The 16,950-nt window shown below is 49.2% G+C and overlaps 1 protein-coding gene across 2 annotated transcripts in view; it reads right to left on the reverse strand.

The window, feature by feature from the left end:
• B4galnt3 (beta-1,4-N-acetyl-galactosaminyltransferase 3) overlaps nucleotides 1–16,950 on the reverse strand; it is a 102,149-nt gene that overhangs the window by 11,515 nt on the left and 73,684 nt on the right. Inside the window, exons 4-14 of one of the 2 annotated variants that reach the window (XM_031383215.1) lie at nucleotides 12,431–12,526; nucleotides 11,885–11,975; nucleotides 11,393–11,493; nucleotides 10,914–10,981; nucleotides 9,615–9,693; nucleotides 9,369–9,435; nucleotides 6,146–6,289; nucleotides 4,926–5,035; nucleotides 3,993–4,093; nucleotides 3,712–3,773; nucleotides 1,783–2,548 (exon numbers count right to left, since the gene is read on the reverse strand). In XM_031383215.1, coding sequence (XP_031239075.1) covers nucleotides 1,783–2,548; nucleotides 3,712–3,773; nucleotides 3,993–4,093; nucleotides 4,926–5,035; nucleotides 6,146–6,289; nucleotides 9,369–9,435; nucleotides 9,615–9,693; nucleotides 10,914–10,981; nucleotides 11,393–11,493; nucleotides 11,885–11,975; nucleotides 12,431–12,526 — 1,685 coding nt within the window. Of the gene's footprint in view, nucleotides 1–1,782; nucleotides 2,552–3,711; nucleotides 3,774–3,992; nucleotides 4,094–4,925; nucleotides 5,036–6,145; nucleotides 6,290–9,368; nucleotides 9,436–9,614; nucleotides 9,694–10,913; nucleotides 10,982–11,392; nucleotides 11,494–11,884; nucleotides 11,976–12,430; nucleotides 12,527–16,950 lie in introns of both variants that reach the window. The other variant, XM_031383214.1, reaches the window with a different exon arrangement.

Here is a 16,950-nt window from a genome sequence, read left to right on the forward strand (position 1 = left end):
CACACATACACACATACACACACACACACACACACACACACACACACACACCAAACAAACAAAATAAACTAAAGAGGTGGCTCTGTGGTTAGTAACACTTGTTCTTCCAAGACCTAGGTTTGGTTCCCAGCTCCCACATGGTGGCTCACAACCATCTGTAACTCCAGTCCCAGCATCTTCCTCTGGCCTCTGAGGCACCAGGCACATACATGATGTACTTACATACATAAAGAAAAACCACTCATACATGTAAAATATATGTCTTTTAAAAAATGGCTAGCAAATACATAAGAAATACTCAGTGTCACTAATCATCGGGGTAAAATCAAAACCTCATTTCACCCTGGCAAGACTGACAGCTGTCAAAATGACAGAGTGGCAGCCACTAGAGAGAATACAGACAAACAGTGAGTCTCTTACACGTTGGTGGGAGTCTCAGTTAGTACAGCTGCTAAAGAAAGAATCAGGGTGGTTCCTTTAAAAACTAGAAGTGGAGTGACCACATGATCTAACTATCCCATTACCCAAAGGGACTGACATCAGTATGATTAAGCCATCTGCCCTCATGTGTACACTGCAGCTCTAGTAGCAATCACCAAAGTGTTAAACCAAAATGCTTATCCATAAGTAAACGGGTAAACAACATTGGTTCACGTAGAGAATGGAATATTAGGTAGCCATAAAAAAGCAGAATCTTTCAGAGTAATATGGATAGGACTGTAGAACAAATAATTTAGGCACGGAAAGACAAATACTGAGTGTCCTCATTTATCTGTGAAAGTCATAAAGCTATCCCACAGAGTAGATCAGCCATTACTGTTCCCAGAGCCTGGGAAGATGTGGGAGGGAACAACAGAGGCAGGACAATTAACAGGTACAGGGCGCCTTGGATAGGCAGAATAGCTCCAATGTTTTATAGCACACTGGAATAACCATGGTGGAAAAGTTGTTTTCAAATAATTAGCAGAGGGGACTTTTTTTCTCTCCTTGAGGTGCAGGCCTATAATTCTAGCTGCTCCAGAGGCTGAAGCAAGAAGAGCGCCAGTTCTAGGCCCGGGCCACACTGTAAACTCAAGGCCAGCCTCAATAACTTATTGAGACCCTATTTCAAAAAGAAAGGGCTGGAGATATAGCTCAGTAGGGCAGCACCTGCCTGGCTGGTGTGCGGGCAGGACCTGAGCTAATATTAGGTAATAGAAATGCCCTAGAATTATTAGACACTAGTGGCAGTTGAAATCTATTGTGAAGGTATTTTTAAAACCAGCATTTTGTACATGCCGACATCTGTACTGTTCATGGGTTTAATAGAATGCAAATTTTCTCTGAAAAGATCTTGACTGATTAAAAAATGAACATATAAAGGAGGGAGGTATGAGGGATTAGAGGGAGGGGGGCACAACATGACACCTAAGAGGAAGGGGGAGGGAGGGCAGAGCCCTCATCCTGCCTTCTAACCCCTATCTGAGGGAGGGAGGGCAGAGCCCTAGTCCTGCCTTCTAACCCCCATCTAAGGGAGGGAGAGCAGAGCCCTAGTCCTGCCTTCTAACTCCCATCTGAGGCTGGGCCTTATGTTTTCAGCCTGCTTTGCTTGCTTCTCTCTTCCCAAGCTCCTCTTCGCAGAGGGCAGATGCTGGTCAACCAAGCCTTGCTGGTCTCAGCTCCAACCTTCTCACACCCTAGAATACCAGCAAAATTCTCCTACTCCTGCAGTAGAAACCCTGCTTTATGGCAGTTGTGAAGGCAATGGCATACCCCTGCCCCAGTCCCAGCCCTTTACCTTACCCCCGGGTCCTCTGGCTGAGCTTTCTCAGGAAGACCCGTGTGACCTCCAGGGCCTCCTGCTCCGGAAGCAGCAGGTTGCCAGATGTGTTACAGTTCAGGTCAATCCAGTCGGTCCTCAGGGCTTGGAAGTCGAGGTTCTGAGCGCTGAAGGTCTGGCCCCAGTTCACCACTGGGTCAAACACAGGCACATATTCAAAGACCTCACTCATATCTTCTTCCTCATCGTCCCCCTCTTCCTCCTCCTCCACTTCTTCCTGGTCTGCTGCTACCACCACATCTTCTTCCGCATGCCAGCCCCTGCTAGGGGCCGGAGGCTCTATCCTGTCTCCCCTCCTCTGCTCGGCAATGAAGGACTCCACTTGATTCAGCCACTGGGACTGCTCAAGGGTCTTCCCAGGACTGTCCCCAGTGGGCCTGGCTCTCTGGATGAGAGGCAGGCTCCTCTGCGCCCTCTTGTCAGAATGAGACAAACCATGGCTGGGCACAGGGCTAGTTTTTCCTGTCCTTTTCTCCAGCCGCTGGACTGGGATGTTGCTTGTCCTGGTTGGAAAGGCGGCTGTAGAGTTCTGTTTGGAAAGAGGTACCAATGGGCCACTCTGGGAATGAGCCAAGAGCTTCCGCAGGTGGTAGTCAGTGACGCCCAGCCCCGGGTTGGAAGTGGTCTTTTGCTTTCTCCCTTGTATCCCAGTATTCTGGTCTTGAGAGGTGGGGATCTCCTCTGGTGCATCTTCATACTGGGATTCTCCTAGAAGGCCATCCTCCAAACCTGCTAATAATAACAAGTCTTCATTTCAGGAGTGTTTACCTCTTCCCAGAATACATAAACAGTGGACGGTTTACACATGTGACATGCAGAGGGGGAGGGGGATGAGAGACGGGGAGGTCACTTGTTGTGTGACCCTGGACAAGTTATTCTACCTCAGTTACCCCCCAGTTTTGTTATTTACATCAAGATGGACAGGCAGCATGGGGGTACATGCCTGTAATCATAGCACTTGGAAAGTAAAGACAGGAGGACCATCACCAATTTGAGTCTAGCCGGGTCTACACAGTAAGTTCCAGGCTATCCTGAATGCTAGCATGAGATTTTCTCTTAAAAGCCAAAAGCACACATGCTAACATGGAAAAGGTTAAAAAAAAAATCCTGAAGTCTGGTGAGATGACTCAGCGGGTAAGGACGGTTCTTCCGAAGGTCCTGAGTTCAAATCCCAGCAACCACATGGTGGCTCACAGTCACCCGTAATGAGATCTGACACCCTCTTCTGGTGTGTCCGAAGACAGCTGCAATGTGTTTACGTAGTATAAATAAATCTTAAAAAAAAAAAAAACAATCCCTGCCAGGTGGTGGTAACACACACTTTTAATCCCAGCACTTGGGAGGCAGAGGTAGGCAGATTTCTGAGTTCAAGGCCAGCCTGGTCTACAGAGTGAGTTCCAGGACAGCCAGGACTACACAGAGAAACCCTGTCTTGAAAAAACCAAAAATAAATAAATAAATAAATAAATACCCCTTCTCAGATGGTTATGAGCTGAACTGTATAAAGTACCTTATCAGCATGGGCAACATTTAGGCCTCGACAAGGGGCCTCAGCCATACCGGGTGCCTCATGAAGGAAAGCAAGTCAGCAAGTCCGGACTACTCTAGAGCATGCTCCCCGGTAGTGTACCAGAGCCAGGGGTCCTCACAGCCACCCACATCTCCAGTTACCCCAGTGAATGAGAAGCTTCACACTCTACATGGTCCCGAAATGGAAGGTGTGGGTGCTGCTCTCTGCTCCCCAGATTGTGATGAGGAGATCAGTCAAGGGGATTTGAATGCTAAGCTCCTCAGGTAAAAAACTGTGTGGTTGGAATGTTCCCTAGAAAGAGACCACCGCCACCTGCAGCTAGGCATGCCCTGGTAGCCTTAGCCAGCACTCTCCGCTCTACCTGGCTGCTCCAGGCCCTGCTTCTCTGGCTTGTCCATCTTGATATACTCCTGGAAGCTGGACCTGCAGGAGGAAGGGACATGTGACCAGGCACCAGACTCCTCATAGGTTTTACCAGGGCAGTGGAGAAGGAGCTGGGTCAGTATGTTCCATGATGGTATATACACACACGCACATGAGGAGGGCCCAGGACCCTCAGTGTGGATGGGTCCCTCCAGCCTAGGCAGTTCTCCTGACTGAGGCCCCCAAGTCCCTCCGCCTGTCCCACCCAGTGCCACGCACCTGTCCGGGTCATAGGCGCTTTCTTGGTAGAAGCATTTATTATGGGTCTCCATGTGGCTCAGGCGGGTATAGTCATTGGGATAAACAAAGGACAGATGAACCTAAAAGCAGAAAAAACAAGGGCATACATCAGAGGGGGAATCCTGGGGAGGAACCGGCCTGCCTGGGCTGGCCAGCCCTGGAGAGGGGAGGGCTGCTATTCTGCTGAAAGTCACATTTATGCAGCCTTGACTCGGTCTTCTCATGCCTGCTCTTCTGGGCTAGAACAAACTGCTCAGAGTGAAGCTCCTTGGGCCATCTGTCTCCCTTCACTGTCATCAAGACCATTCACTCTCTGCCACCCAGCCCTCCCTCCACCTCTGAGCCTTTATCTATCTCACGACACCGAGTCTGTTCTACACTCCATTTCCTTTGCCCCCCTAAACACAGGCTGAGCTCACCACCACCAAAAATGCCCTCAATTACAGCCCACCCATTCTCCGGCCTGGCCATGACCCTTGACCTCTTCCTTCTTGTCTCCAGTCACCTGAGTGTATCATATTCTTTCTGCTCTCTCGCTCTCCACACAGATAAAGGTACCATTCGCACCTAACACATTTCTCTATGTGTCTTGTCCAAGAGTTTAAAATGACACTGGCTACCCAGTTGCTGGGACTGAGCAAGCAGGATAGGTTTTGTGTGGCCCTTAGGGCAGAATTGGGGGTGGGGGTGGCGGGCAGATTCCAAGGCAGAGCATGTATCTGCAGGTTCTACAGAACAGTCCACCTTAGTGAGCCTGTCCAGGAATGCAGCCCAGGGACCTGAGAGGCCGTCCTGTCTACTGAGCAAGGACACAAGAAACAGTCAGCTTTAGTCCACCCCCTGTCCCCTACACCCCCAGCCACAGGCAGCAGGCCTTCTCCCAGTCCTCCTCGGTCAAGGGACATGACTTACAAAGCGGAGACCCTGGTAGCGCTGGAGCGGGAGCCCATCCACCAGGTAGCTGGGTTTGTAGGGACAATCAGGCAGGACATGGCGCAGATGGGACTTGGGGATCAGAGGCACTGGGAACAGGAAGAGAAGAGGATTGAAGTGTGTGAAGAAGTTTGAGCACAGACACCTGGGAGCACAGATGTCCCGGCTGAGGGAGAGACCTGATGCCTCCGCTCAAGCAGCTTCCATTTATATTCACTGATGACAACCGTGGTCCCAATCCATGTGTATCAGCTGAGTGAGTCTGTCCCAAGGAAACTGCCACCATTCCTCTGAGGTGGGGGCAAAGGACTTGAGACACAGGGACAGTATGTCTTATGACAGTTCAAGAGGCACCAGGCCCCCCACCTTACTATACTCCCATTATGTATAGTATTCCAAGATTTCCATTCTTGGTTCAAGAACTTCTCCACTAACCTGTTTTTTTGGTTTTATTTTTCTGAGGCAGGGTCTGCTATGGTTGCAAACTCTTGCCTCATCCCCCTGACTGCGGGACTGTCGATAGGCAACACATCTGGCTGCTGCCTTCTTTTATTTTAAAGGGAAAAAAATCGGGCGCACTGTCAGCTTTTAAAATGGAAACATGACCAGCTGGGGATTCCGCTCCATGATAGAGCACATGCTCAGCTCACAGTCCCAGCTTCAATCCTCAGCATCAAACAAGAGACTAACAGATTCTTTACTGAATGATAAGAGTTGGCAGGATCCAAGGCCAGGTGGTGTTGGTGCTTGCCTTTAATCCCCGCACTCAAGCAGAGATGGGCCATCTCTGTGAGTTTGAGGCCAGCCTGGTCTACAGAGCAAGTTCTAGGACAGCCAGGGCTACACAGAGAAACCTTGCCTTAAAAAACAAGCCAAAAAAAAAAAAAAAAATCCCAGTTGGTATTCATAAAGAGACTCTGACATTTGTGGCGGGGGAGGAATTCGTGAGGGGCTCTGGATTCTAATTCCATTTTAGGTCTTGGGTGGTGGTTAGATAAACGTCTACTCTATAACGGTTTATAGGATCACAGAATTGGACATAAATGCTCTTATATTTTTGGTATCTTTGCTGTTTTACACTTCAAATGGGAAAAGATTCTGTGTCCTCAGGGCTACTGTAGAATAGACAGGTCTCCTGAGTCCTGTCCATCAACACAGAGAGCCTTGATGTGGTGATCAGTATGTGGCCAAGGACTTACCTCGATAGAGGGTGTCCCGAGGGTCAGGCCGCAGCATGTCAGCTGGGGGCTGCTCATCCCGGGGAGGAGTGTTGGAGGAGCCCACGTGGCTGGCTGCTGTCTGAGGAATGTGGCCCACCTCATCCATCCTTAGGATGGTCTCATCTGTGTTCAGGGAGGAGAGAACAGAAGGAAGCTGTAGGTCCTGACAGAATCGAGCATGCTTTGTGGGGCAGGTGGTGGGACTCAAGCACAACTTACTGTGTTCCTGTGAGTAAAGCCAAGGCTCTGCCCAGGCCCCTGCCCTCAGCTCCCCTTAGGCCTGCTCTGCCCCATGACCAGCTCACATCACGATTTTGTATAGACCAGAAAAAGATATCTCTTCCTCAAAATGCTTAACTATTGACCTGACAGAAACCTATAGTCAGCCATACTATTTAATTTCACTTAGCCTACACCTATATAGTATTCCCTGGGTATTCCTGGAAGTGCTAGGGTTTGAACTTGAGGCTTCTCTGGTAAGAGGGAAATATGTTACCACCCATGCAATCTAGTTCCATCCTCTAGGGGGCAGCCTCTCTTATACCATCTGTGAATGTCACGTGAACTCGATGAGCCAGGCTCCACAGGGCTCCACCACACTACAGTGGTCCTTTCAGCACATCCCACTGACTACAGCCTTCCCTAACACAGCTGGGGATCAGACTCTGGCATTTTCATTCCTCCGGCCTGCTCAGGCCACCTCTGTTCTTCTCCAGGCCACAGCTTAAACTGGTGGTCAAGCTCCTACAGGAAGTACTGTAACTGGGTGGGGGTCATGAAAAAGATGTGTCAATAAAGGTTTCTGCTCAAAAAAACCAAAAAAAAAAAAAAAAAAGCTTCTGATTTTGAAACCTGGTCATGGAAAAAAAAAAAAAAAGGTCAAAGGTAAAAGGGTCCAGAATCAACATCGGCCTTGGTTCTGAACATCTGACACATGCCACACATCTAGTAAGGCCAGTGAACAATCCTTGAAATACTTTGGCTTAGATTCAAAACTACTGTATGTTATGATATGGCGTTTTTACTGTGCACATGAAGCTGTGTGCTCTTATAGAAACATAACAGATTAGTGATAGAAAACAAAAACTTGAGCATTTAAGAAAGCTATCAGGCGGTGGTGGTGCACGCCTTTAATCCCAGCACTTGGGAGGCAGAGGCAGGTGGATTTCTGAGTTGGAGGCCAGCCTGGTCTACAGAGTGAGTTCCAGGACAGCCAGGGCTACACAGACAAACCCTGTCTCGAAAACATCAAATAAATAAATAAATAAATAAAAAGCTATCAAGTGCATTTTGGCTTAGAATTGGGACGGAATTTTCAAAATGACCCTTCACACAGCTTCTGTTTTGTACCACTCACTGATGCTGAACGTGGTGCTCTCGGCAATGATTTATACAAAGTAGTATATAATGTATCAATGATTATAAAATTAGAATATTGATCAAGGAGCCGAGGATATGGTTCAGTGAGCGAGAGTGTCTGCTTTATAAACACGAATTTGAATCTCCAGCACACACATAGAAGTTGGATACAGCCTGTAGCCCTGGTTGAACAAAATAGGAAGATCCCATTAGCTCACTAGCCACAGCAGTGGGCTTCAGTTTCAGTGAGAGGTCCTGTCTTACAGGATAAGGTAGATAGTGATAAAGCAGGCACACTCGATGTCCTCTCTGGTCTCTGCACATATGTGCCCTGGGCACATGCACACACACATATAATACTGATTATTTGGAAAGACTAGAAGATGCTGTATGTCCTAAAGCATCAAATATTTAGCCAAAGTTTAATTTTTTTAAAGATTTATTTATTTATTATAAGTACACTGTAGCTGTCTTCAGACACACCAGAAGAGGGCGTCAGATCTCATTATGGGTGGTCGTGAGCCACCATGTGGTTGGTGGTATTTGAACTCATGATCTTCCGAAGAGCAGTCAGGTGCTCTTAACCGCTGAGCCATCTCTCCAGCCCCCAAAGTTTAATTTTTTAAAATAATTTGTTTGTTTGTTTTGAGGCAGGGTCCGTCTCCCCCCCCCCCCCCCCCCCCCGGCCCCGTAGCCCTGGTTGTTCTTTAGCTCACTATATAAACCAGGCTGGCCTGGAACTCACAGAGATCTGCCTGCCTCTGTCTCTTGAGTGTGGAGATTAAAAGCATGCACCACCACCTGGCACAAGATTTATTTATATTTATGTGTTTGTGTGTCTGCCTATGTGAGTATACACCTTACGTGCTGGTGCCGGTGAAGGCCAGAAGAGGCCATCAGATCTCTTGGATACAACAGACTAACAGTGAGCTGATGTGTAGACTTGGGACTGAACTTAGAGCCTCTGGAAGAACAGTGAGTGCTCTTTTTAAAAAAAAGTTTATATTTTTAAATTTCATTTTATGTGTATGAGTGTTTTGCCCATGGAGATCAGAAGAAGGTATCAAATCCTTTGAAACTGGAGTTTAAAATGATTGTGAACCACCATGTAGATTCTGGGAACGGAACCTGCATCAGTTCCCAGAGCAACAAGTGTTCTTGACTAATGAGGCATCTCTTCCGCACCAAGAATACATTTACATTTACTCATGTAAAAATAAAGTATATATATTTCATCAATAGACAAATTTGCTTTCACCTTTAACAATTGGTATATCAAAAGCATTACTTTAAAATGAATTTCCTTATGATCTGTTATCAATAAATGTTTGGTGTGTCTACCTATTTTGGACTCATAGACCTGTGTAGATTTCTCAGGCTAACAGGGATTACTGTTGGGAGAGATTTAAGAAATCCTGCTCCATCAAGACCCCTAGCTAGTTGCCTGCTTGCCTCTCCCCTTTAAACAAACAAACAAACAAACAAGCAAACTTGAGACCACATCTGTGTCTAACACATTGTCTTTGTTTTTTCAAACAGGGTTTCTCTGTGTAGCACATCGCTGTCCCAGAACTCTGTAGACCAGGCTGGCCTTGAACTCACAGAGATTCACCTGCCTCTGCCTAAAGGCATATGCCGCCACTGCCAACACCAAACAAACCTCTGACCCAAAAGAGTAAAGTCTCCCTAACTGTAAGGTCTCTCAGGCTCTCATCCTTCCCTGGACCTCCGTCATACTGGTCTTCTACGTATCTGAACTTTATTCCCACCCCTCTGACCTCAGCATGGGCCACATTCTCCCCAATGGAGCCCCTGTGCTTCCAGGCAGGCAGAGCCTACTCACTTGTAAAGAGAGATAAGAAGGGGGAGTCAATGATGGTGAACTTGGCTCCAGGGTCATTCCGTCTCCACTAGAATAAGAGGAAGGGCACAGAGGTTGGAGGACGCTGGGTTTGGGACAATGTTCAAGAGCTACGGAGAAGGGAATGCTGGGAAAGCATGTGAAGGAGGGCGAGCGGTGAGGTGGGAGTGGGGGTGGCTGGGGAGTGAGTGGGTGGGAGTGATAGTCAGGAGAGATAAAGGCACTCACCGCAACCTCCACGTGGTCCGTGCCCTCGTCGTTCTGCTTGTGCAGGACCTCAAAGTAGTACCTGTGGGAGGCTGATAAACTGGCAGACGGAGACAGGAAAGAGAGGCTTTTCCTCAGCTAGTCACCTCCATCCACCTCTCCCACCCATGAGCTCCCTGGTGCCCCTTTCTCCTACCAGGTGTTTGCTATTTAACTACCCCTTACCTACTCCAGACAGCTAACCCTGACTTTCTTTTTAAAAGGCCAAATATAAATAGTTCAGTAGTTCGCTGGGAGACCCAGTGAAACGGCGCCCATGATTAGAGCCTTAGTGAGCAGTCCCTGCTGCCGGGACCATACTCAGTGCTTTTACTGACACTCTTTGGCTTACAGGCACCGTGATCTTTGGTAATTTGCCCAGGTAGTGAGACGTGCAGTTGTAATCTGGACCAGGCAGCCTTTAGGGTCCACGCAAACCACTGAGAGAACTTAGAGTCCTCTCAATAGTGCTGGCACACGCAGCAAGGGCTCTCTCTGCAAACAAGGTCTGCTCAAGGAAACTTGAAGCCTGGATATGGTCTCGCCTGTGACTGTGCAAGCCACCAGGTGGCGTGCTGAAGCTGGACTAAGTTCATAGGCCAGCTCTTAATGCCATTCCAGGGGCTGTAGGCTGGAAGAGGTTTGATTTCCTGGGGTCACTTCAGGGTCACGCTTCCAGTTCCCCGTAGGGACTCCCTCTCTTAAGCCCTAGAGCAACCACTAGGCAGTCTTTATGTGTGTGAGCATTTCTAGGCCTGGAGAAAATGGGAAGAAAAAAGAGACCTGTTTTCTAGCCTTGAGTGTCACTCAACTGTCTGTGCGGCCTTCCATCAGTCATAAAGCTCTGGGCCTCAGGCATCTCCTCTAACATGAGGGCAGGAGTGGGGGTTAGGCTGGAGAGATAGCTAAGAAGTTATGAGTACTGTTCTTGAGGAGGACCAGGGTTCGGTTCCCAGCACCCATGTGGCAGCTGTAATACCGTACAGTTTCAGGGGATCCAAAATCCTTCTGTCCTCTGAGATCACCAGACCTACATACAGCACACCTATATCCATACATGTAGGCAAAATGCACTCATGAAAAAAGAATCTAAAAAGCATCTATAAAATGTGGAAGGGCAGGGCAGACGGCCTCTGTTCAGGCAGACCGTGTGGATGCTCAGGCACACTAACCCTGAGCAGTGACATGGTGGAAATGGTGAAGGGTCTCTTGGCTCTCTCATGCCGACAGGCCTGACAGGAGGGGCTCACAAGAGTGTGGGTGGTAACCCACCCTACTTACCTCACTGGCTTGGAAATTTGACTCTGAAATTTCCCAAACTCTCCAGGGGCTGTCCATTCCTTTCCTGTCTAGAAGTGTGGGGAGAGAAGGGAGAAGGGAGAAGAGGAAAGGAGAGAAGATGGGGAAAGAAGGGGAGAAGAAAGGGGAGAGGAGGGAAGACAGAGTTAAAGGGATGGCTGGCCAACACACTTCTGCCCCCACTGATGAAAGGGAGCCTTCCCATAGGCAACAACCCAGCATGAATCCTTAGCATGGGCTTGGGGACAATGGAACCTGAAAAATGTATTGTGGCTGTTCTATCCACATCTCCCATGCCCTTGGCAGTGGAGGGCAGAGCTAAGGGGCAGCATGTGCAGCTTCTGTCTCTTCTTCATGTCAGTGATGTTAATGGTCAAGGAGGCTCCCAAGACTCTTAAACCACACCAGTGCCCGCCTCCAGGGGCCAATGAGAGAGAGGTCAAGGGCCGAGCTGATCCTACCTTGCCCACACTGGCCAGCAGCTGAAGGCCTGAGACCTGGTCATCACGACTCAGCCAGAATTCAGCATTGTCATCAGCAGCAATGGCAAACTGGATTTTCCCTGGGCAACAGCAGAGTGTCTGGGTGAATCAAAGAGGGCCTTGGCACAGAGGCTGAAGGCCTATGTTAAGCCTGGCCATCAATTCCCTTCACTCACAGTGACTTGCCCCACCCACCACCTTTGCATGGGGAAGGGGACTCTACATTCTGTGGTGGGGGTGGGGGTGGGGGCAATATGAAGATGGAGAAGAATTTTGTAGAGTAGCCAGTTCCAGGCTGCAGGGCAGGGGCAGCTGTCTGAGGGTACTGGATGAGAGTTCGCCCCACCTCAGCTTGCCCTCTCCACTCCATCAGTGATGGAGTAACAAGGGCTCAGTGTAGATGTGTTTCCTAGCTCAGGCTTATGTTTCTAGGGCTCTCCTCCCCCAAGAAGGAGGGTGGGACTCCCTCACCATCGGTAAAAGGGTGCAGATAGCCAAATATGCGGAGACCATAGTTGGTCCACTTGGGGGACACAGCCAGCTTCCTCAGGGTCGTGCGGATCTATGCCAAGAAAGATGAACTGTTACTCAGAATCAGGGGGAGTTTAAGGACTTGGAGTTTGATCTACTCAAGGCTGGTGGGAGACGACGAGGGCAACAGCAGATGCGAGACTAGGGGTGTGGCACGATGTGTGGAATACAGGTCCCACTCACTTCTTGGTCCAGGTGACCTTGTACAATGCACAAACGCACATCTGCACATGTTGCCCTTGGGTAAACATCAAGAGACCTTGAACTGAAATGCTGCAAGGTGACAAGAGTCTCAGGGAAGAAGAAGAAGAAGAAGACAAGAAAGATCTTCTAACAGAGGAAGAGAGGGCCCGAGAGGCTGAGGGAGTAAGATGGACCACGATGGGCTGAGGAAGAGTAGGAAAGGAGGCAGTTGGAGGAGATGAGATGCAGGAGACACAGAGGGTAGTCCAGGCACGGTGTGCAGACATCCCCACAGGTACTCACGTGGGGGTAGAGCGGGAAATGCAGGTTGCTCCTGAGCTGATGGATGGAGCTGCCACACCAGTCTTCAAACACATGCAGGTTGGCATGGCCCTGGAACTGTGTGGGGCAGAGAGGGGACAATGAGTGAGGAGGAGCAGGGTGAGAGGTGAACACAGTGCTTCTTGCATATTCTATAGAAAGCTTGGCTCTCAGTCCGTGGTGCTACTGGAAGATGCGGAACCCTCCGGAGGGGAGAGGACCTAGCAGGGGATGGTTAGATTACAGGGGATACTGTGGTCCTCGCTGCTTTCTGTCCTTCTTGACTCACCAGTCCTTTGCCAGCATGATGTACTAAGCTGCCACAAGCCAAAGGATTAAAGCCTAGGATTAAACCCTCTCAAACCTTGAGCCTCCACAATGTTTTCTTGGTCATGAGTTGGTTTATCTCAGGAATGCTTGTCCTAATGAAAAGCTAACATCAGCCCTGTGGCCTGACTCTAAGGATGGGTTTTATATATATACACACACCTACAGATGCGCACCACACACTCCTCGTTCCTTTTAGGCATTCTGCAGGCACAGGCAAGGGGCATAACAGCCTTGGCAAAATGGTGGAAGTGAGAGAAGGAGCTGGGGAACCTTGGCTAGGTGCCAGCCAAGGGCTTGCCTCCCTTGTTTCTTATAAGTGGAAGGCTCTGCAGCTGCCTACCTGCCATGAAACTTATCTATCCAGTGATCTTCACACTCTGGCTAGAAGACTCTCAGTAAAAGTGTGGTGATATCTGGAGCCTGCTCTGGGTGGTGCAGCTTCAGGGCCTCCTGCAGCTCACAGGCTCCTCACAGCACTGCACTGGCAGAGGCTAGCTTGTCTCAGGAATGCAGGGAGGGGGTTGGGATGGGTGAGGAAGTCGGTGGGCTGGTAGGTGGGAGGTGGCCCAGGCTCTAAGGAAGGAAAAGAATGGGGACATTATGTGGCTTCTGGGGAAATTCCTCAAGTCCCGCTTAAAGGATTCAGTTGTCTTCTCCAAGTGGTCTGCTTTTTTCCCCTCCCCAAGAGACCTCCAGGTCAGAGAGCTCTGGTTCCGGAAGAGCTGAGCACTTGAGGGGAGCACGGCCACCAGAGCAGAGCGATCAGCTGTGTGAAGACTGGAGCCAGGATGTCAAACTTGGCATGAGGTTTGCCATGAGAGCAGTTTTGGCCCGAGGACAGGGAGACACCAATTTCTCACAGCTCCTCCTCAAGCGATGGCCAAGAAAGCCTGAGGTGCTATGGAAAGCCCTCAGGGCAGGCCAAGAGTGAATGAGAGAATTAGCCTTTTCTTTGAGGGCAACCTCTGACTGTGGGGGTGTCTTGGGATCCCTAGACACTGTCTTCCTCCCCAGACCCAGACTGACAACTACACTAGAATTTGTGTTTTGTGTTGTTCCATTTTCGGGACTCTGACACCTCTGCCTCAGCGGCAGTCCCTCTCCTTTGCCTGGCATAGGCAGAAGGCCAGGGAAGGGGACGGTTTCCTCCAAGCTTTATTTATTATATGTAAGTACACTCTAGCTGTCTTCATATACACCAGAAGTGGGCATCAGATCCCATTACAGATGGTTGTGAGCCACCATATGGTTGCTGGGATTTGAGCTCATGACCTCTGGAAGAGCAGTCAGCGCTCTTAACCGCTGAGCCAGTTTGGAACTTGCAGTTAGCTGTACTGGAGAGAGTATCTGTCAGATTGTCTCATTTAGAAGGGAGGATATCGGGGCTCAGGAAGTGACTCCCTGAGAACACACAGCAATGACTCCATGGAGATGGTGGGGGGCAGACGGGGTATGCCGGCTCGGAAGGTGAGGCCTACTCCATCTCTGCTGGGCCTTACTGGGCTTTCCAGACCAGCAGCAGGAGGAGGTGGATGGTGGCAGCTCCCCTGCCCTGGGTGTTCTTACTGCCCCCAGGACTGTTCTGAAGCAACTGCACTGATCCGATGAAGCAAGTCACTCTGCAGCTAAAGACTTCAGGCGACTGCAGACTAAAACCTCACTCTGACCTTTATGACTGACCTGCCTTCCCGGCCCCCACACCACACGCGCCCTCCACATCCCACTCCCAGCCTTTGTCGCCCAACCATCCAACTCTCAGCCTTCCACGGTTGTACCAATGCCGTTTCCTCATTAGGCTCCTGTTTGTTCCTCAAAAGTTTGCTCAAAAACGTCTAAGACCCTAACGGCTCCTTCCCATGTGGCCCAGCACATCTGAAGTATGTGAATGAACAAATGCTTGTAGAAGGTGAATCCACAGCAATCCATTCCACCACTGAGTTCTTTGTACCGGTTAATGTGTTCACTGTGCAGTTAGATGACAGAGGGAGGAGTAAGCTCAGTGGTTTATTTTATTTTATTTTATTTTATTTTATTTTATTTGGTTTCTTGAGACAGGGTTTCTCTGTGTAGCCCTGGCTGTCCTAGAACTCACTCTGTAGACCGGGCTGGCCTCAAACTCAGAAATCCGCCTGCCTCTGCCTCCCAAGTGCTGGGATTAAAGGCATGCGCCACCACTGCCTGGAAGCTCAGTGGTTTATAAAGCACTTAACTGGGGAGGAGGCGGGCATAGAGATAGATAGATAGATAGATAGATAGATAGATAGATAGATAGAGCTTAAAAGACTAAGACTTGAGATGTATACACCAGTTGTTGTCACCTGTGCTTGGAGCTGTTACAGAGGGACCAGAGAGATCAGTTGCCTGGGCTGTGAGTGCTGGCTGACCCTTGTTGTAGCTGCTGCTGCTGTGTCACAAGCACACCTGATGGGTGCTTCAGCTTGGTGCCAGTGAGGCCTGACTTGACCTCCATGTGCAGTCAAACAGGCCACTGATTCATACATACCAGATTCCCGGACAGAGTTCTGAAAACTCCATGAACTCCTCCCCACTTTTATTCTTTAAACAGTGCTGGAAGTTGAATCTGGGGGGGAGGGTCTCATAAGTGAGATAAACACTATCATTAAGCCATACTCCTCATTTCTGGTCTGCTCTCAATTTGAGGGTACTCCCCCGTGGAATGAAGGGGCTTCAGACGCTAGGATGATAAGGGCCATTCTGGAGCTTGGGGAAGGCTGGAGGCCCATTCTGTAGAACCCGATGAGTGAAATTTCCCCTTCATAAGGTTCATAAGGAACTGAGATGCTATAGGTGTCTCACTGTGTGACCAAAGTGTGAAGACAGTGAGACACACACGATGGTCATGTGGGCTCTTATCTTAGTCAGGGTTTCTATTTCTGCACAAACATGATGACCATGAAGCAAGTTGGGGAGGAAAGGGTTTATTTAGCTTACTTCCACATTGCTGTTTATCACAAAGGAAGTCAGGACTGGAACTCAAGCAGGTCAGAAAGCAGGAGCTGATGCAGAGGCCATGGAGAGATGTTCTTTACTGGCTTGCTTCTCCTGGCTTGCTCAGCCTGCTCTCTTATAGAACCCAAGACTTCCAGCCCAGGGATGGCACCACCCACAAGGGGCCCTACCCCCCTTGATCACTAATTGAGAAAATGCCCCACAGCTGGATCTCATGGAGGCACTTCCCCAACTGCAGCTCCTATCTGTGATAACTCCAGCCTGTGTCAAGTTGACACACAAAACCAGCCAGTGCATCTCTGAAAGCAATAAAGCCTAATCCACAGCAAATCTTACACCAGTGTTCACCACAGCCTTAGTCAGCATGGCCCCAGATTAGCAACAATCTGTCTACCAAAGGGAAGGGATAAATAGAATGTGGACTTCAGCTCTTCCTGTCTCCACATCCTCCTAGGAACTTCTGTTCCATGAGAGACACAGAGAGGGAGAGGGAAACGTGTAGCAGTAGCAGAAGCCAAGGAAAAAGACCAGCAGACAGTCAAGTGGATGGACAGCTGTGCCCTGCAGGCCGGGGAGCTGGTGCTGCTGTCTAGAATGTCCTCAGTGGATCTATAACCCCTACGGCCATTACACCACCAAAGACCACAATGGTAGGACCGTGACAGTCCCTGAGAGTCTCAGTTACAAACATCACACACAAACACACACACACAGTAGGTCATCCTTTCTGCTGACTCAGCTGGACAAATTTTAAAGCATGGCTTATCTATGCCGAGCCAGACTGGGGACACACACTTCACATTTCATGACCCACCCCCATCTCTCTCTGAGACAGGGTTTCCCTGTGTAGCTCTGGCTGTCCTGGAACACACTCTATAGAACCATGCTGGCCTTGAACTCATGCTGGCCCTGCCTTTGCTGGGATTAAAGCAATGCATCACCGACTCCCAGCTCATGATTCCATTTCTATGAAGTATCGAGGACAGGAAGAGGACACCTTTGCTCTTACAGAAGATATAGGTTCAGTTCCCAACACTCACATGGTGGCTATTAAACACCTATTACTCTAGATCTGGGGATCGGACATCTCTGGCCTCCATGGGCACCAGGAACACATGTACTACATACATACATTTGGAAAAATGCTCATACACATAAAATATTTTTTTTTAATTATAAAGAAAGTAGACACCGGGCAGCGG

This window comes from Mastomys coucha, unplaced genomic scaffold (assembly GCF_008632895.1).
Source record: "Mastomys coucha isolate ucsf_1 unplaced genomic scaffold, UCSF_Mcou_1 pScaffold20, whole genome shotgun sequence".
NCBI classification, from domain to species: domain Eukaryota; kingdom Metazoa; phylum Chordata; class Mammalia; order Rodentia; family Muridae; genus Mastomys; species Mastomys coucha.